Source organism: Lupinus angustifolius, chromosome LG16 (assembly GCF_001865875.1).
Source record: "Lupinus angustifolius cultivar Tanjil chromosome LG16, LupAngTanjil_v1.0, whole genome shotgun sequence".
Taxonomy (NCBI): Eukaryota; Viridiplantae; Streptophyta; class Magnoliopsida; order Fabales; family Fabaceae; genus Lupinus; species Lupinus angustifolius.
In genome coordinates, this window is record NC_032024.1 from 4,241,363 (window position 1) to 4,262,328 (window position 20,966).

The window sequence follows — 20,966 nt, forward strand, 5'->3', positions numbered from 1 at the left end:
GAAATTATAAATTAAATGATGTAGTTAGGTTGAGAAATGATCTATTATAACATTTTTTTATGGAATAGGTAAAATTAATATATTTGATATCATATCTTACCTAAAACTCTTAATATATTAAGTCTGTAGATCTATCTATTTATATGTTTTTAAATCATTTATTTTATATAATATGATACTTTTTCATTCATACTTGGATTACCTAAGCATATGTTGGATTTATTAATTCTGAACCTTACAATAATAATTCTTAGTCATCTCCATATTCAATATTTTTGGGCAATATGGCAAAATCTAATTATTATTTTCCGTGTCCCTGATGAGGACATCATTCCTATCTTACATGATGTCCTCATCCAATCAATTTTTTTATTTAATTGAAACTAAAAATTATAATATCAAAAATTATTATTTGTACATTATTTTATTAAACTTGATTTACTTGGTATATGAGGATATAATTTTCTTGGAACAGAGTATCCTTGTTGTCATATATATTTATCACTGTCACATCCATGCAATTTAAAAAGATGAAAAAGATAAGTAATAAACAAGGGGATAATTGAAAAATAAATTATTAGATGTATATTAAATTTATAAAATATAAAAAAAAAGAATAATGTTAAAAATTGAAATATCAAATAAAATATCACAAAAAAAAAAGAATAATGTTAAAAATTGAAATATCAAAATAACTTTTTCCATTTTCATTCTAAATCTTACCATCATGCACTCTTAATAATCAAAATTTATTGCTTCTAAAACTAACGTCATTAGTTGGAATTTGACAATCTCACATGAGTTAAGGCAAAGTTAAAAGGTATATAAATTTGAGAATAAAGTAATCTAGTAAAGTTCAATAATACAATCCACTAGACAGCATTAATTAGACATGCTTCCAAAATTCTAATATCATATCATCATTAGCTGGAAGACTCAAATCTATAAATGGAGCAGAAACCTATAAATAAAAGGCAAAGGGCTTGTAACAAGGATAAAAAAGTGTCACACACCGCGCCATAATACCAAAATAATAATGCTTAAAATTGTCATTCAACGGTGTTTATTGATCGTTGTTTACGTGAGCGTAGTAGAATATAAGATTATATTTAACAATGCTTTTGAAACATTGTAGAAAATAAACATTTAATCGCACTTACTGAAGTTAGCGATGTTAAATGTCTAATTTTAAATAAGGCAAAATCTCTCTCAGACATTATATCAAACATGTAACAAACATGCCTAATTCCATTGCATTTACTAGAGATTTGACAATATAATCATTATCATTCTGAAAACTTAATTCATAAATCATTGCTTGAACTGATCTCCTTAAGTTCAAATCCATTAACCGAGAAGATTAAATGCATTAATGAAAGGGACAAAGGTGATGAAGATGTAAATGACAAATATATGTATTTCTTTTCCCTTAACTGGAGAAATAAGAAGATGTAAAGACATAATTTAGATTCAATATAATAAGAATCAAATTAAAATTTACATAGAAAATATAGATGAAAAAATAATAGCCAAATATAAGAAATACATACACATATTATAAGTTTGGTAAATCACCAACAACTCCACCTAGCTTCAACCTTAACATTTCCTATATTATAAAATAAGTCATTAAGGTTAATGTAAATGCAAGCAACAAGAGTGAATCAAAGAAAAATAAATAAGGTAAAATAAGATAATAATTCACCTTGTACTCGAAAGTAGAAATCAAAAGCTAATAAATTGTTTGAAGCGAAAAACTAAGAGGAGAAGAAGAGTAAGAGAAATAAAATACTAAATAATAAGTATATTATTGTATGTGAGGTTTTGTTTTTCAATATGCAAAGATTAGTGCTCACTAAAACAAACAATTTTTGAATATATTACTTTTAAAACAAATAATGAGTGCTATTGATATGTCATATTTAACAACATTTATTTTAGCAAACACTGTTAAATAGATTTAAATCAACGACGCTTGCTTAAAAAATGTTGTTAAATATCAAAATTCTTCAAAAATTATTTAGTTGTCATATTATGTTCAACTTTTGATTATGAAATGACAAATAACATAATTTACTTACCAAATATGTGTTTTGTTTTGTCAAATCACATGCCTTAATATTCTATTTTAATAATATTGGATGATGATTTAGAATATTTTTTTGAAGTAATAAACAGTTGCATTTTTAGTATATGTATAATCAAGTTGTGTTATATAGGACAAACTAACATGAGTATCTGTTAACAATTTGGATTAATTTCGTGTAATATTTTCTCGAGTTATATCTTTCAAAATAAAATTAAATAATTTCATAAATACATATTAAGTAATAATTAAAGCAAAAATGTTAAATGTGTGACTTTTAACTACGCATATTACAATGAGCATTATTGATATATCATTTTTAACAACACTTATTTAAACAAACGCTATTGAATAGATTCAAATCAACAACGCTTCCTTGAAAAAGTGTGGTTGAATATCTTAGACAAACATGCAACAATACTTATTGAAGAAAATACTGTTAAAGCTATATTCACCAATCAAATTTAACCACGTTTGTTTAAAAGAGTACTATTAATTATCTTCTGTATTATATTTAACAACGTTGCGCTAAAAAACACTATTAAAGTACCATGGTAAAATAAGAATTTTGATGTAATGATGGTTCACGCAAATGCATCAAGTAAAATCTAACTTTTCTTGATATGTTAAAGTATTAATTTTAAATATAAAATTCTTTATTCTATTCTTTAAACAATATTAAGATATTTGTTAATTTTAAAACATTCACATGAAAAGTACAAAATATACGGAGTAAGGACTATGGAGGTTCTAGACCACTACTAGTGATCCCCTCCTATAAATAATCTTTAAGCATTTAATATATAATTTCTTTGTCAACTTAAATTCATATCTCTAAAATTCTTAAAAAAAACTAATTTTTTATCAACTTCCCGTCTACTAAGACTTAACTTTAAACAAAAATCTTAACAATAGATGACTTAACTTAAAAGTCAAGGATATTATCCCACTCTTGCGCCTCTCATCAATCTTTTATTGGTCTAACACATTATAAATAATACGGATTTAGTGATATAAGCCTCACTAGATTTCAAAATATCAAACAATAAAAAATTCGATTCCTACGAGTAACATTTATCGGAAAGGTAGCAACATAGCTCAAAAAATATTAGTTACTTACTCATAAAGTAAGTAATACTCCTCGTATTATAAAAAACATTAAAGAATATCCATGACATAAAAACTTCTCAATTTCATTGACCAACAGCACTAGGACACACATGTTGTACCCTCAATGATGACTTCCTCAATGATAATGAAAGGGAAAGAGAGAAGTGTACATTCCTGGCTTCACATGAAAGGACAACATTGAAGATTAAAATAACTTGGCCATCATGGCAAGTATTAAAAAAACCTTAGTATGTTAAACAATAGTTTTAAAATATTTCAACAAGTGATCATATTAAAGGTCCCAGGCTTCCAGCTAGGGGTCACTTACATGTGTATTATGCTAAACATGTTTTGAAAGCAACATAATTCATAAATTTTGATGCTCCATTTGACATTTCAACAATAGTTAAAAGCAGTAACAGAACAATCATGATTAGAAGTGCTCATCATGCTTGAATACAAAGTTTTTTCCTTGCTTATATCTTGAAGGCTTGACATCACATATGCTTTATGGAAAAACATAGTTACATAATTCTAGAGATTTATCATACATGCTAAATTCATCATCTACTATATATCATACTCATCATGAACCTTGTATAATACCAGCTTTGGGGAGTCACACCAATAGACAGACAACAACAAATGTATGTGACTTCATGCAATCAAGGGACAAGAGAGGGCCTCACATGTAAACTAAGTTTCAACCTTAACAGCTTTATGTAGGGATTGGCTAAGATATGAACCTGTACAAAATCTAGTTGATAGAGAACAAAAAAAAATGTAATATTTATGCATTGTTGGTGTAAAAATTTATACACGGTCAATATATTATCTTCCACTTATTTGTATTCTTTTTTATGTAATGATAGTGTATAAAACTCATATAATACTGTGTGTACATTTTTTTCTCTCAAAAAAGTTGCAATGCATTTAGCTAGTAATCATTTTCCTCCAAAAAAAATCAATATTTTTGCATGTCATGCATGAATTGGACAAAAAATATGATCCATCGTCCAAACTCCAAAACAATATGAGAATGTAACAACATCCACTGCTTCAATCCATCCTCTTTTTCTTTGGAATATTATGAAAAGATAAACATGTTGACAACCAAAGTCATAGTGAATGCAAAAATGAGGAAAATATTGTCAACTATTCTTTCAATACATGCAAAAATTTATATATTACAAAGATTTTTTCTAATGTTCCCTTGAGTTCATATACATGTTAGATTCTATTAGGTTTCATTGATGGCGGTGTAGTTATAGATGTCCCATGCTTAAAATATATCAAGGTTTGGAGTTCTTAATAACATAATTTTTATTTTTTAGTTATCACACTATCGATATATGAGATATTGCTTTATTGAATATGGTTAGATGCTTAAGTAAAGACCACTTGCAATAGTATTACTAATATATATTATATACATGAATTCGTAAATCAAATTCAAGATCTCATGTTTAAGTGATTAAAATCTCCACCACTTAAACCAACATAATTATTATTTTTAGAAAGAAAAATGTATGCATTGATACTGTATAAGACATTTAATCATCATTCTTTAAAAAAAGTATACCAAATGAACGATAAATGATATAGTAATTGATGTGTATAAATCTTTAAATTAACAATGTATAAATATTACACTATTATTTAACCTTTAATCAAATCGAATGAAATACTAAAACAATTAAAAGTTTCAAATGCATAAAATCATTAGCGATTTGTGAATAGATATAAACTCATCCTAAATTGTGGAGGAAATCTTATAAAATTATACGTATAAATTTTTATTTGTTATGACTCAACTTATTTTCTATACTTTTTGGTCAGTATTTGACAATTTTTAAAAACAGAGTGGGCACAATTGGGCTAAGAAAAGCCCATAAAAGGCCCAATCTTCTTAAAACCCTAAAAGCATGAACACGTTTTATATCACTCTCCTACTTTCTTTTTCATTCTACCATAGCCGCGCCATTTCTGAAGCTTCTGTATTCTACTTTGTAAGATCTTCTTTACTATGATCGTGTCTTCATTCTTGATGAAATTTTGTTATGGGTTTCATTTGTTTTCTTTTATTTTATTTCCCGTGTTACAATCTATGATACAATTATTGACCAATACAAAATTTTGGAATTTAGATTCATGTTTCACCCCTTTACTTATGTTGTGGTAGCTATTTGGAGAAAACCCAGTTCAAAAAATTTAATCTTTCACTGAAATAGTAGTTTTTTATTCATTGTGTTGAGTTGGTTCAGGAGCTAGCATGTTAGAGATTTGTATGATGTGTTTGTTGCAGGTTTTTGAAACTGAAAGCTAATTTTTTTGTTATTTTTTGCTTGGATCTTGATCTATATAACATTGGTTTATGTTGATGTTATTTATTTTTATGAAATTGTAACAGTGACAATGGTGAGGGTTAGTGTCTTGAATGATGCTCTCAAGAGCATGTACAATGCTGAGAAGCGTGGCAAGCGTCAAGTGATGATAAGGCCTTCATCAAAAGTGATTATAAAGTTCCTTTTGGTTATGCAGAAGCATGGTATTTCTCTTTTTTATCTTATTGAATGTGCCTCAATTTGATTGATGTTGTTTTGGCATTCTAACTGTTTGGTTATTTGCTTGATTTCGGTACATCTTGTTCTTTTTAGGGTACATTGGAGAGTTCGAGTATGTTGATGACCACAGGTCTGGAAAAATTGTGGTTGAATTGAATGGAAGACTTAACAAATGTGGTGTTATTAGTCCCCGTTTTGATGTCGGTGTCAAGGAGATTGAAGGCTGGACCGCTAGACTTCTCCCTTCAAGACAGGTCAGCTTCAAAGCCATTTTTAATCCATTTTCTATAGCTTGAAAGTGATTTTGTGTCATTTGGCCCTGTTATGTAAGACCATAAACTAGTTAAAAGATAATATTGTTGATTTGCATTATCTCCACTCTATTTGTTATAATATCAAAGTCTAAGGAACTTAGTTTTTGTTCAATTTTCTACTCAATATTAAGAACTTGAAAATTTTAGTGGCATAATTATTTAAGTCAGAAAGTCGAGTTTATGAAAACCACAAGCATGGAAGGCTCCTAAATAATTGAAAACCCTAAAACTTGTTATGCCTCTAATATTTTTACAATCTTCTCAATTTATTTCTCGAATTATATTTACTGTGATGAGAGTTTGGCATATGTTTGCATTACAAGTTTATGTTGTTGCCTCTTATTTTACATTGCTACATAAATGGTGCAGTTTGGGTACATTGTGTTAACAACCTCTGCTGGCATCATGGACCATGAAGAAGCAAGGAGAAAGAATGTTGGAGGAAAAGTTCTGGGCTTCTTCTACTAGTTCTTCCTTTGACATTTAAGGTTGCACTGATTTCAGTTTTTGAGACTCAATGGTTACAATGGACAATGTGTTAGTCCCGGATTATTAATATTTAAGTATGACATAGCAGTTGTTTTTCTGAGGTGCATTATTTTGTTTGCTAAATACAATTGTCTTTTTGGTTTAATGTGTTTTCTTTATCATTATTTTGTTTACACCAAAGTTCATTTTGCTGAAATGTTTTTAACGATTAGGCTTTGATGTGAATGGGACAAATTAGCCTGAGATGAAAATTTATACTTGATAAATAGCTTACCAGACCCTGTGGATGATTTAACATTGGAAATTGGAACAGGGTTATACATTAATCCTTATTAACAGCCCAATGCTCATGCAACAAAAATGATTTATAAAATAGTTATTCTAACTCAATAAATTTTTTCTTAACTCTTTTCAATTATTCTGCTTAGCAGCAAATTGTAATTACAACTACTACATCTTTGGCTTTTCGGATATATTTTCAGGCAGTCCAAATCATGCATATATTTTCAGGCAGTCCAAATCATGCATATCTTTTCAAGTGAATCTTATATCTACTTTCCCATCTCTCGGTGAGAATGTAAAATCACTCTCAATTTGTAATAATATTTAGGAAATATGAGTTTCATTTCATACAATAACAAGAGTTATGGACTAAAAATTTAAAGATTTGATTCCTAGTTGTGAAACATGTTTGGAGAGATAATTACCTATACTAAAAGTGATTAATTTATTATATTACCGAAGCTTAAGTCATATATATACAAAAAAAGAAAACATTTCTTAGTTGTGATGTTTAGAACTCACAATCATTTTTTATATTCATTATTATTATTATTAATTTTTCATTTTTCTCCCTTTATGTTTCTCTCCCTGTCTCTGTATGAACTCGGCAACACCATAACCTTCTTCCACTACAATTAGACGCTGCCTCTGATTCTGCTACTGTCTCTTCATGCTTTTTACTCCCAATTATCCTTTCCATTCTTCGTTCTTCATTTCCCAATTTTCAAAATTTCATTATGCTCTAAAATCCAAAACACTTTCTCTTTTTTTTATGCATCTATTTATTAATTTCTTTAGCTGCATTTGTGATTTTTGTCACTTAATATTACCCAAGATGAGTTTTTTCATCTGATTCATAGCTAAACACCTAACAAGGATTCATACTCCAGCCTAATCTGTAACATTGCGAGTCTTCAACCAAATTGTTGACTTTTTGGTTCCTGTTTCTACTTTTTTCGATTATAATAAGGTAGTATTCTAGTAACTGTTCCTGTTTTTTTTTTCTGTAGTAGTTTCTATACTAGCTGCAAAACTTTACTGGGTCTGTTTTGTAATTGAGTTCTGTTCAAGTTTGAATTGAAAGTTTTCGCTTTTACTTTCTTTTCTCTTGTTGGGTATTTGGTGTTCTATTTGCATTTTGATCACCCTTTTGATTTGGCAGTTATTGTGTCAAGTGGAGTTGTCTCTTTTTCTGAGTTTTTGAACTTGAATTGGGAGTTTAGGTTATCTACATTTGAGTTGAGAGGAAGTGTTTGTTGGAAGAATCTACTGGCTTAAATCATTCAAGGGTTTTTTATGCTCAGTTTCTAAGGTGATGGCTGATAAGAGAAGAAAGGTAAAGTTACTCAATCCATATTATAATATGTGGCTCAAGAGTGTGTATTACATTCCTATGTGGATATTGCATTCTTATTTTTTTTAGTTTAACCAAAGTTATATCTTCATCCTATGGATGAAATGATTAATCAATTTTGGAGTGTGTGATTGTCCCTTCCAATAAGTGTTGTTCACAGAAATCGAATCTTTCACATTTTGGTCAATTTGGGGTCCAATGGGCCTTACACCACTAGACTAACGTTTGTTAGTATATTACATTCATATTGATGTGGTAATTTGAATCATAAGATCAAAACAAAATTGAAGGTTATTCAATGAAATAGGAACTCAAAGGAGACACTCCTGAGAGATTGGGTGGATATTGAGAGGAGTGAATGGCGTCTGTGTGTAGTTCTGCATTTGGAGAATTATATATAGATTTTGTACCTTTCCGGATTAATAGAAAAGTGGATGAATTTTAGTGGTAACAATTCCAAGTTGTGGCTGTAGTTTAGTGGTAAGAATTCCACGTTGTGGCCGTGGAGACCTGGGCTCGAATCCCAGCAGCCACACATTTTATAATTTTAGTTTTTCTTGCTTTACCATTCGTGGTGGCAACACATGCATGTCAAGCAAAGTTGTCGATAGATGCAGCCGACCCCAACTAGTTTATATTTGAACATATTTCTGATGCCACTCGCATTCTTCGCGAAATCAAGCTTCTTAGACTTTTACACCATCGAGATGTAGTGGAGATCAAGCATATTTTCCATGGAATCGGATTTTCATCAGTTCATCAAAGCTAATGATGATCTTACTCGAGAACATTACCTGTTTTTCCTCTATCAATTTCTTCGAGGCTCGAAGTATATACACACAGGTTATGATCTTCATATTTAGTTAGCATTTTTTCCTACATTGCTCGCTGTTGTATGTTTACTTTTGTTCTTGCATAAAACTTGTTGCTAAGGTATATGATTCTTGTGACTGATTTTACTCCTTAATGGTGCTGACTGCAAACTTTTTCGGCTTAGTTTGCGACGTCGAGCTATCCTAGAAGAAACCCAAGTTGTAAAAATAAGGGCAGAGGATGATGGGATTGAAGGTTCTAATGTAGTGCAGCCAAGGCCTCTAGGCCTAATATTTATTGATCATCTGAACAGAAAATTTGTGAGTTGCCAGTTTGAAGAACATAAAGAGACTCAAGTTAGAGAAGTTTCTTTCTAACATTTTCTAAAATGTTGCAAATTTCATCATCAATGTAAAGTGTGAAGGGGGTTTACATGGCTCAATTGATGATTTAGTTGCACTCTAATATGTCACTAACAGAGAACATGAAAGACCTTTAGGCAGAGACCAATAGCTTCATTGCAGAATAGAACTCATCATTTTTAGTATATTTGCAAAAAGCTCCTCTAAAGTGAGTTTTTTTCTGAAGTGGGTGTGGATCCTCAATAGATGAATTTTAATGATAGAAAATTTTGTTGACAGTATTACTTTTATTTTTCAGCATAAAAACAAAAAAAAGTTGAATACCAAGAGATACAACAACTTTATATTTCAGTATATATAGATATACATTGATTAGAAACTATATGCATAACCAATGAATTATTCTAAGTTTTGTGAATTACTATAAAATACAGATCATGGTCACTAATTTGATTTTGGTTACTCACTCTGCAGTCTAAGTGCTGTAATTTTCATTCCCATCAACCATATGATTAATTTGGTCATTGTATTTTTTATTTGGTGCATTGTTGTTATCTTCTTATTAGTAAAGGATTAAAGATCCACAAATCCCAATGACATTGCACCTATTACATAAGTACTTAATTCTCTTCAATGTTTGCATGTTTAGTGAGATTTTTTTGTTTACAAGTTTTTTTATAAATTAAATTTATTTGGGTAACAAGTTTAGTTTATAAAAAAAACATATAAAACATGTTCAAATTTAGGGGTTGATTTATTTTTTCAATTTATAATCTAAAAAACATAATTTATATGAGAAACATGAACTTGGCCTTTGAAGCCCCTCATCATGATAACCAATCCCATCATCCCAAAAGAAGATTAAGTCTATTAGCTTAAGCTTGTAAGCAACACAATTCTGCTTGACGTGTACGCTTAAATTAAATACAAATTATTCAACAAGCAAAAATTTAAGGCAAGCATCGTTTGGTTAAGGTACCCAAAGTTGTGGTAATAAATCAAAGATCCTAATTATTTCTTAATAAAAAATAAACTGACAATATATAAAACTCTTATATGAGTAGTGTAATACTTTTTTTTTAACCGGATGGAATCCAATTTACTAATACCATAGTGATTGCTCACAGTGAATCGGAGCTTGTTGAATTATCTCTATTTTATTTTATTCAAAGAATTATCCTTTCCATGCATGGTTTGTTATTATAAGACACTTTAAACTAAAATGTACAAATCATAAAAATAATTATTTTTATTCAATTTTTAAAAAATATTGTAAAAGTAGTATCAAAGGAAAAGGACACAAGACTAAACAACTGTGACATGAAAATTGATAATGTTTTTTAAATTTTTTATAAGTAATAATGTATTAACAAATTGACTTAAAAATGCCTCAAGTACAAGTGAGTAGAAGTAGAATAAGTAAAGTACAATTATAGAACTGACCCCTATTACTATAGTTTTTTTAAATCGGAATCTCATAAGAACAAATTTCACCTACAATAACATTGTAAACAAAGAATTATATTGATATTTCATTCGAACCAAGACAAGGTTACATGTTTGTATTTCCTTGATCCATCTTCATGATTTGAGTTTGATGATATCCACTTTGACTCCCTCCTTATGTCGTTGTTGTAAAAAATTGTTGCATTCCTGCTTATCCGAATTCGTGTCATCCATATCACCATCAAAACATTGCATAAACTTTTGCCTTTTACTCATAGTGAACATTGTAATAGATGTTGATTTCTAGTTGATGGTAACACCAAATCGAAGTCCAACTATTTATAGAGTCGTTACCACACCATATAAGAAAAACGATAGGAGAAAGCATATGATTCATTGACTCGTCCAATGTCTTACACCAGATGCACCCTAAGTCTTCTCCAATGACATTCACACCCCTCTATACCAAGTTTAATTTACAGAAAAGTATATTAAGTATACATCTCCAGGCTAGTATCTGAGTCTTCAATGGCGCCACATTGATCATAAAGTATAATGCAGTTGTTGTAGGGAACATATGTATGGAGTCAACGCAGGAATCCTTGTATAAATTTTATGTTATGAATGGTTTAAATAAAAGATGTTCTACCAGACAGCAACATTGATCATTTCCTCTTGGTAACATAAGACTATTTCAAGTTCAAGTGCCTATTTTTAAACTATTAGATATCTATAAAATTGATGGCTAAGATGAAGAGTAAATTTAAACATCCTCACTCTTATTTTATTTATTTGAGTATAGTTTGTGAAGAAAAGTTGTACAATAGAAATAACCAGTACCACCAGTAGAGGATATCACAATCTTAAATATATCCACTTTAGTCATAAATATATCCATTAATAAGATAAAGAAGATTTGCATTCTTTTGTAAAAGTTACTGAATTTTAACATGCATATTTCGTTGTAAACTACCTTGACTCAGCAAAGAAACTTCCTAGAAAAAGAGCTTAAAATAATAATAGAGAGATAAGAAAGTTAACCCCTTCCACAAGTAACTAGTATTGCTAACAAAGCATAACCAACTTCTTCCAAAGTTGAGTTTGGCGTTACTCTTTCTACTACATGCCACATAACAAACGTGCCCTCTAAGCCTTAATGCTTTTTCCTAACACTAACCTTTGTAGCATATCATTGGACTTTGCATTTTATATAAGAGATGTGTCACAAAAACCATAAACCATACCAAATTGTTAACCTACATCTTGTTAAAACCATACCATATTATCGAAATTCATCTTTTCCAAACACTAACATCTTTGTGTTGGAATTATACAAAGAAACAAAAATTTGCTTTCATGTTTGGGCATATAGTTAAGACTTAGAATTATCTGATCATGGATCATAAGCTTTGTGTGGCAGGAGAGGGAAGCATTCATGTACAAGTTTGTGAACTAAAGAGGCTAAGTGAGACCAGCAGCACATGTAACACGATGTTTGAGCCGCGTGGAGTTAGCGGTATTGAGAAGAGAGACAGTGGTGATGATAATCATGTCTCTCCATCAATGACTACAGAGGATAGAGCACCAGAAAAGAAGCTGACAATCTTTGCTTTGAGGCTTGCAGTGCTTGAAAAAACAGCAACAGGGTTAGGAACTCTTGGTTTCATTTGGGCAACCGTTGTCCTTCTAGGCGGTTTTGCCATTACCTTAGACAACTCTGATTTCTGGTTCATCACCATCATACTTTTGATTGAGGGGACAAGAATTTTCAGCAGGAGTCATGAGCTTGAATGGCAGCACCAAGCTACATGGTCTATTACCGATGCTGGAATCAATAGTTTTCGTATGCTGAGGTCTAGCTCAAACTCACTTCTTGAAAGTATCAAGAGCCTTTTCAGGTAGCGATGGATTTCGGGAGGGGCGAGCGCATGCTACGCTCGCCCCTTCCTCCTCAATCTACTTTGTATAATTAGTGATATACTTGTAGTTTTGTTTCTTCCGAAAAAATATATATTAAAATATCTGGCCCCTCCTTATATTTTCTGGACCCATTCCTGTTGCAGACCAATTTCCGCAGTAAAAAAAAACATGAGAAAGACAGTGGATGATACTTTAGTAGCCCCTCAGTTTAGGGATGCCACAAGCACAAGTACAAGGACACCAACTCGCACGTGGATTAGCACGGATGTTCCACTAGTACCATATGCTAAATGGTTTTTCATTTCAAGGAACATTAGTAAGATTTTCTATTGGCTTCAGCTTCTGTCTGCAACAGCTTGTGTGGTACTCTCATTAACAAAACTTATCAAGCATAACTACGGAGAGATCGCAAAGGGTGACACTGACAAGAGGAATCGCAAATCGGCTTTGAGTATCTTCTATGCCTTGGCACTGGCAGAAGCTTTGTTGTTCTTATTAGAAAAGATTTACTGGGAATGTAAAATCAGCTATTGCAAACTACTCGAAGAGGTTAACAAGGAGTGCGAGCTAGGGCCATTTGGAATTGTGTCTACTAGAAGGTTCTTCTATGATGCATATTCAAAGTGTGTCAATGAAAGCATATTTGATGGTTTGAAAATGGACATGGACAGTTTTGCTATGGATCTCTTGGCTTCAAACTCAACTGATGAGCAGGTCATTGGAGCAAGAATTCTTCGCCAATTCGCCGTCAGCCAGAGATTTTCTGATGATACCCTTCAAAAGATTGGAATTTCAATATTTATGATAGAGAGGCTAGTTGAGATGTTGAATTGGACAGATTACAAGGAGGAAGAGCTTAGGCTTTCAGCTGCAGAGATTTTATCGAAACTAGCCGGAAAGAAGCAGAACTCGCTCCGCATAGCTGGAATACCGGGAAGTATGGAATCAATATCATCTCTTCTTCAAACTAACAGGAACTCCATACCCGCAGCTGATGAAATTGGAGAAAAGAAGGTCATGTTTGATCATCCAAATTATAGTTTTTGGACATTTAACCATTTAGGACTCCTCATTCTGAAAAAACTTGCCCATGATCATGATAACTGTGGAAAGATTGGAAATACAAGAGGCCTCCTCCCGAAGATCATTGACTTCACACACGCCGAGGAAAGGTTGCTGAAGAATGAAAATGTTACTCCATCTCAAATTCTGACATTGAAGAGATCTTTGCAGCTGGTGAAAATGCTGGTTAGCACAACAGGCACTACAGGCAAACAACTTAGAAGGGAGATTTCGGAGATAGTTTTCACAATCAGTAATATCAGAGACATTTTAAGGCATGGTGAAAAACACCCCTTGCTACAGAAACTGTGCATAGAAATTTTAACCAGTCTGGCATTGGAAAACGATGCAACCGAAAGGATTGGTGGTACAGGTGGGGTACTTAAAGAATTGTTCAACATATATTTTAAGCAGAACATACCAATAGATCAGAGAGATTTAACCACTGTTGCTGGTGAGGCCCTAGCAATGCTTGCATTAGAAAGCAATATGAATTGTCATAGAATTCTGAGGTTGAAAATGCTGGAAAGGCTAGTAGCAGCGTTGAAAGTTCCATTGCTTCGCGTGAACGCTGCTAGAATTCTGAGAAACTTATGCATCTACAGTGGGCCAGAATGCCTCAACCAACTAGAGGAGGTTAAAGCCGCAGCACCTACGGTAAGTGTTACTCTAAGCATTATGATTTTGGAAATGTGAACTTTATATTATGTTTCTATCGATCAAAAATTACACGGACGAGAAAGTGTTTGACAAGAAGATCTTGATCAGCTTTTAACTATTCAATCCTGCAGGTACTTCAGGCAATCATGTCAGAAGAAAACAAGCTACAAGAAGTGATGGTTGGACTAGCTGCAAATGTTTTCACATTCATGACTTCTTATGAATCAAGCAAAGTATTTGAAGAAGCTGGAATCACCGAGGTTGAACTGGCAAATAAACTAATCCAGATTCTCAAGAAACACCAATATCCATCAACAAAGGTCCCCAGGATAAGGAGGTTCACTATCGAGTTCTCGATTTGGATGATGAAAAACAAATCAGAAAACATACATACCTTCAAGGATCTAGGAATGGAAGAGGTGCTAGAGGGTGTCTTAGATACCACATCAGAGCTAGAAAGCTTCAATGTTTTCTCTGGTACTGTTGGACTAAACAAACACATTCTATCAATTCACACACTAGTTGAGAATGCATTGAAATTGCTGGAAGATTTGTAAAATAATCAAAGAGCCTATAGTTCAAAATAAGTTATCCAAGTTGATCAAGAGCTACCATTATATATGTGTGTAAAGTAGAAGACTTTCCATGAAGGCAACCATGTTTTCTTGGGAGGGAAAGCTAGCTTTACTCAATAATTTATTCATTAATATATTTTTTCAGATTCAACATTATAGTTGAATACACACTATTCATATTTTTCTCTATTGTTATGTTAAGCATATTACTTCCTGCTTCAAAATTCAAATAAAAAAATCAATGAACTTGGAATGTTACTTTTAAAGGCTATATTGTAAGCTATAATATCTATATTTAGTCCAGAGCCATATATAAACAAGGGTTTTAACAACCTAGTGAGATTAATGTAGGAGAATCAATATCTCAATGCTAGAAATAATTACTGTTTAACTACAATCAGCTGAGGTATAATTTTAGTTTGTATTTCTTATTCTCTTGAATCATTCACAATGTGGATAAATTGAGTAGAACTTCCAAAGCACAATTCATAAGGAAAAAAATGTATGCACGAGTGTATCAGTTTTATACATCGTCGGTACATCATTCAGGTTTATTATCATTGAATCTACGAAAAAAGTAATACAAGTAAATAGTGGATGATTTACCTGCCGTGTATAAATCTTTACCCTGACAGTACATGTTTAATCACGAGTCCTTTAATCACGAGTCCTTCAATCACCTCAAAAGCTATTGCCTTGGCTTTACCTTCATCAGCTGGAACCTATTCCACAGTACAAAATCACACAGTTTATACCAAAAACAAATTGGAAATTGTTGCATGATCTTTGCATGCTATTGTTATGTATCCTTATTATAAAAAAAATATATCTATAGTTGACTTTATGTACCAAAAGAATAGTACCCTTAATCTGTAATGGAACAATTCAATCTCAGACTTAAGAGCACCTACATATTTAAGAAAATAAGAAAATTATAAAAGATGAAAATCCAACAACAAAAATATGCTTCCAATTTTTTTGTTTTGCACACTCAAAATGTCATAAGTCACAAGTGAAGAAGATCAAAGATCTATACAAACAATGAAAGACTGGCAACATAAAAGTTCTATTATGAAATGAATAAAGCTATTAACTCATTGACATTGGCAAATATCATTGACCATTGTCCTTTCTTATAGATGGCTTGGCAATATGTTATCATTTTTATGATAAAAATATGCAAAAGATTGGATAAAATATTTAAAACCAAAAACAAATTTCATCCACCCCAATGTGTATTTACATTAAAATTTTCATAATTAATCATTTTTCTGACCAATTACAAACAACGCGTACATTGTTTTGGCTACCCCAAAGCACACCTTCAAATCAGTTATAGAAAAGCCAAGAGACACATTAGTCTTGGGCCATCAACCCCTCCCTATTTTATAAGTCACACACTTTGTCAGACATGGTTCATTCCTGGTTGAACCCAGTTTCAAGTTTCCAGCTTTACCCATTTTTCCACTGTGTTTTTGGTAACTTTGTTTGACCCATTTCCTTTTAAATGATTAATAGAGCTTAGTTTAAAATTTAAAAATATGGGGCATTCCGAGAATCGAACTCGGGACCTCTCGCACCCAAAGCGAGAATCATACCACTAGACCAAATGCCCACATGTTTATATAGCTGAATAATTATTTTAATGATGACTAAATTCATCTTTTCACTTCCCTAGAGTTAATCATCATTGATGTTAGTCGATTTTTATCTATCATTACTATACAGAAAATTGTTATACCTTATCTTCTTTGACTTTAGTGGTTCTTAAGGTTAATATTTACAAATAAAAAAGTAATGTGGCTACTAACATGAAAGATAAAAACTTTTATCCAGGTGGGCCTTGATAAACAACGATTGACCACGTGAACCGAGACGAAGTCCAACAGGGAAGTAAATACTTAAAATCGTTTTAACCGGGAAGTAAATGAGACGGTCACTTAAAAATAAGAAAAAATGAAACATTGCTCTAATATTTTGTTTTATTATGGTCCAAAAAAAATGAAAACATATTATTTCAATATAATTATACATGATTATTAATTATATAAAATTTTACATTTATATAGAACTATATATTTATAGATACAAATTATTATTCTATACAGAATCAACTAATCAGATCGAATACTTTAACTTTTTAAACTTATTAAAGCTAATATGAGACCTTTGGGTTTGCTTTCTATGAGCTTTGGGTTTTAGTGACAAACAACATTTTTTTAACATTATTACAAGTAATGAAGTTGAATCAATCCACTTTTAGCTTCCCAACGATGAAATCATTATTGTATTTACTCTTTCAACTGAGTTTCAATCCTCGTAAAACCCACTTGTTGCTATCCTCTTGCATTACAATCTCGTTTTTCATTGTGTCTCTCATCTTTTCTACCTTTGTGCTCTTCTATTTATGGTGCTACCAATATTATTTAAATCAAATAAAAGTAGGAATAATAACACTTTTTTAATAAAAATAAGCTTAACACAAGATGAGAAGTACTTGCTCTTGTCTTCATGACCTTTGCTTCTAAGGTATATTTTTATAAAGATATTTTTAGGATTATTCACAACTCATTCTCAATTAATAGTTTATTTGAAAAATATATAGAAAAATAATATAAGAATTTTATATTATCCACAAATGAATTGTAGATGATATTCTTTTTTTGCATAAATCTTTACACTTATATTTCATAGTATAACATTAAAAAACATAACCAAATAACCTAATGCATGAAAATGGTCATATAAAATTCTCAAAATCAATTTTCCAAAATAGTCATATAAAACAACAAAAAATGGATAAATCTATGTCTCAATAAGAAATGAGTTTAATATTTTGTCATTTACTCTTTAAAAAATAAATAACATACATAAATCATATGAGTGTAATATCAATAATGATTAAACATTAATAATAAATAATATAATAACAATATATAAAATTCATATATTATTAACATATATATTTTTTGTCATAATGTATCAACCATACAAAAATGAAAAAATATATATACACTAACAATAACAATAGAGATTTTTACCATACAAAATGATTATAAATATTAAAAATATGGACGACCATAAAAACTTAGAAGTCAACAGTCAACATTGAACAGCTTGGAAAATTACATGTCATCATCTAGACATCCACACTTCACAAAGCTTTCCATTTAATGTTATTATTCTTCTGCCTCCACACTCCTGCCGCCAATTAGCGACGGCGATTATATTAACAACCGTCTCAACAACCACCACCGATTAAACAACAACCACCAACACCAACTTGAACCGATTCACCACCTATACCCAAACCCTAGCTTCACCTCCCTCATCACCCCACCAACCACCATGCCTCACGGCGAGTCCCCTCACGCGCCGATACCCACTCTCCCCTTTGAACTAATCACCGAAATCCTCTCTAGGATCCCCGTGAAGTTTCTCATGCAATTCAATTGCGTGTGTAAACCATGGAAAACCCTAATTTCTGATCCCAAATTCGCAAAGAAGCACCTTTCAACTGTTACTACGACAAATCTCATATTAAGCTTCATGAACCCTTCTCGTGAATTTCTTATCAGATCTTATTCTCTTCAATCACTGTTTAAAAGTTTGACTTCTATTCCCATGAACCTCAATTACCCTTTGAACAATCGAAACCGTTTCGATGTTATGGTAGGATCATGTGATGGCATGATTTGTTTTGCTATTGATCAAAATTGGGCGCTTTTATGGAACCCTTCTATTCGAAAATTCAAAAAGTTGCCATCTTTGGATAATCCAAAGCAAGAGGGTAGTTACACCATATATGGGTTTGGTTATGATTGTTTAAGTGATACTTACAAGGTTGTAGGAGTTTTTTGCTATGAATGTGGTAGTGGTGGTGCAATTGCTTATAGAACTGAAGTTAAAGTTCATACATTGGGTACAGATTACTGGAGAAGGATTCAGGAGTTTCCTTCTGGTGTTCCGTTTGATTCGTCTGGGAAATTCGTGTGTGGCGCGATTAATTGGTTGGCATCTGGCTCTGATGCTTTTAATTCTTCATGGGTTATTGTTTCTCTTGATTTAGGGAAAGAGTCGTATGAAGAGCTATTGCAACCTGATTATGGAGAAGTAGCTGTGGTTACCTTGACTTTGGGGTCATTAAGGGACTGTTTGTGTGTTCTTGCTCACGGTGACACATTTTCCGATGTTTGGCTTATGAAGGATTATGGAAATAAAGAGTCTTGGACTAAATTGTATCGCGTTCCTTACATGGAGAATACTGACTCTCTTCCATATACTAAGGCACTTTGTATTTCTGAGAATGATGAAGTGTTGTTGGAGTTCCAGTCCACGTTAGTTGTTTACAATTCCAGAAATGGAACTTTCAGGGTTCCTGAGATTCAAGACATCAGTGGTTGGGCTATACCAGAGATCTACGTCGAGAGTTTGATATCACCTTGTTCTTAATATTAGAGTGTAGATGTTATGCTTTGTAATTTCACTTGTACTACAGACTGTGCCATATATGTTTGCACTTATGTTATGGATATTATGTTTTAGTTACCATCGAGTTCCTGGATCGTTGCTAATTAATGAAAAGCATGTGGTGGTTTTAGTTACTTGTGTATAAACTCATTTTGTTAGCTGTTTCAGTGTAGATTTCTTAAAATGTCTGTTCACTGGGTCGCAAATTTCATAATGTTTGTTTCAAATCTTCAGCATTACATTATGGCCTATGCAAACTTATTACAAAGGGATGAAAGTGTCTCTTAATGCAGCTCATCATTATGCAAGTGTTTCAACTTCCTCATTAAAGGCCTTTGTGAAAATGGAAAGTTAGCTGAGGCAAAAAAATTATTCGACAACCTTCCGGCACAGGGTTTTGAGCCATCACTATTCTCTATTACTCCTCTGATAAAAGGACTTTGTAAAGTTGGAGACACCCATGAGGCCATAAGATTGTGGAAAGATATGCATGATAGGCATTTGAAACCAGGTCCCAGCATTAACAATCACATTATAACTAGATTATGTAAAGAAAGAAATTCTGCAGAAGCAATGGAATGGTTGCTAAACATGCTGAGTTGGAAGCTGAAACCCCTGGTGCAAACTTTCGAGAGATTGATTCAGTCTTTCACTAGAAGATTAGTTAGATGATATTTCGATTGCTTTGGATTTAATGTTTGGAACTGGGTATGGACTTTGATATGAGCCCACAACCTATCATGGTCCAAAGGCCCACACGTATCAAACAAAGACCCAATTGGCTTTCTGACTTTGTGGTGAAATATTGATTTATCTTAATGTTTGTCTTTAAGTTTCCAGAATGGGCTCTTGTTTAAGCCCAGTCTCTTTAGTAACCCTAAATGATTCAAGCTTCTGTATTTAAATTCTGCATTGTTAATGCTTGGAGGCTATGAATGAAGATATTTTCTATTTAAATTTTCTGTGTCTGTCTTTAATTTCTCCAGCTATAGTAATTAGTTAGTAAGATCCTAACAACTTGGTGCTTTCATTCCTGATATCATGCCTCCTAAAACTACAAACAAAGATCTTGATGACAATCTCTTACAACTCTTCGCAGACAAACTCAAAGAAAACCAGGAGCAACAAGACTCCAGGCATGAGACCATTGCTGAAGCTCTTCGTTCTATCACAGAAAAACTGGCAGGTATGAACACAGTTTCCCCTGAACCCCCTCAACTAACCCCAAATCAACCTGGATCTTCAAACATTTCCCACACGCACCCAACTATTTCCATACCCCCAAATTTAACACCAAATCAGGCCAACCCCAATCCTAATATTCCGATTCCCCCACCTCAACAACACTCCCCCAACCAGTTTCCCAACTATACACACACCCCCGTTTCCCCATTTTTCATACCCCCTCATCCCTACCTACGGCCCAACTTTCCCCAAATGCCCTTCTCACCCACACAGC

At 32.2% G+C, this 20,966-nt stretch overlaps 3 protein-coding genes and 2 non-coding genes across 5 annotated transcripts; 4 read left to right on the top strand and 1 right to left on the bottom strand.

The window, feature by feature from the left end:
• Positions 5,114 to 6,706, top strand: LOC109330393 (40S ribosomal protein S15a-1). The gene is made up of 4 exons (XM_019564583.1): positions 5,114 to 5,205; positions 5,607 to 5,744; positions 5,854 to 6,014; positions 6,444 to 6,706. Exons 2-4 carry the CDS (start codon positions 5,612 to 5,614, stop codon positions 6,540 to 6,542), a joined length of 393 nt encoding a protein of 130 aa, XP_019420128.1. The 5' UTR covers positions 5,114 to 5,205; positions 5,607 to 5,611; the 3' UTR covers positions 6,543 to 6,706.
• TRNAH-GUG lies at positions 8,663 to 8,734 on the top strand. The gene has a single exon. It is a non-coding gene; the product is annotated as a tRNA-His (tRNA).
• On the top strand, positions 11,805 to 15,226 carry LOC109330285. The gene is made up of 3 exons (XM_019564427.1): positions 11,805 to 12,718; positions 12,884 to 14,459; positions 14,594 to 15,226. The coding sequence occupies exons 1-3, from the start codon at positions 12,216 to 12,218 to the stop codon at positions 15,017 to 15,019; spliced, it is 2,505 nt and encodes an 834-aa protein (XP_019419972.1). The 5' UTR covers positions 11,805 to 12,215; the 3' UTR covers positions 15,020 to 15,226.
• On the bottom strand, positions 16,581 to 16,652 carry TRNAP-UGG. Its single transcript has one exon. It is a non-coding gene; the product is annotated as a tRNA-Pro (tRNA).
• LOC109330353 (F-box/kelch-repeat protein At3g23880-like) lies at positions 18,153 to 19,641 on the top strand. The gene is made up of 2 exons (XM_019564521.1): positions 18,153 to 19,492; positions 19,547 to 19,641. The coding sequence occupies exon 1, from the start codon at positions 18,386 to 18,388 to the stop codon at positions 19,487 to 19,489; it is 1,104 nt and encodes a 367-aa protein (XP_019420066.1). The 5' UTR covers positions 18,153 to 18,385; the 3' UTR covers positions 19,490 to 19,492; positions 19,547 to 19,641.

Coding starts and splice junctions, on each gene's coding strand:
- LOC109330393 (XM_019564583.1), top strand. CDS start 5,612: ATGGTGAGGGTTAGTGTCTTGAATGATGCTCTCAAGAGCATGTACAAT. Junction 5,745..5,853: donor TTTGGTTATGCAGAAGCATG/GTATTTCTCTTT, acceptor TGTTCTTTTTAG/GGTACATTGGAGAGTTCGAG. Junction 6,015..6,443: donor GACTTCTCCCTTCAAGACAG/GTCAGCTTCAAA, acceptor TAAATGGTGCAG/TTTGGGTACATTGTGTTAAC.
- LOC109330285 (XM_019564427.1), top strand. CDS start 12,216: ATGGATCATAAGCTTTGTGTGGCAGGAGAGGGAAGCATTCATGTACAA. Junction 12,719..12,883: donor AGTATCAAGAGCCTTTTCAG/GTAGCGATGGAT, acceptor TTCCTGTTGCAG/ACCAATTTCCGCAGTAAAAA. Junction 14,460..14,593: donor TTAAAGCCGCAGCACCTACG/GTAAGTGTTACT, acceptor TCAATCCTGCAG/GTACTTCAGGCAATCATGTC.
- LOC109330353 (XM_019564521.1), top strand. CDS start 18,386: ATGCCTCACGGCGAGTCCCCTCACGCGCCGATACCCACTCTCCCCTTT.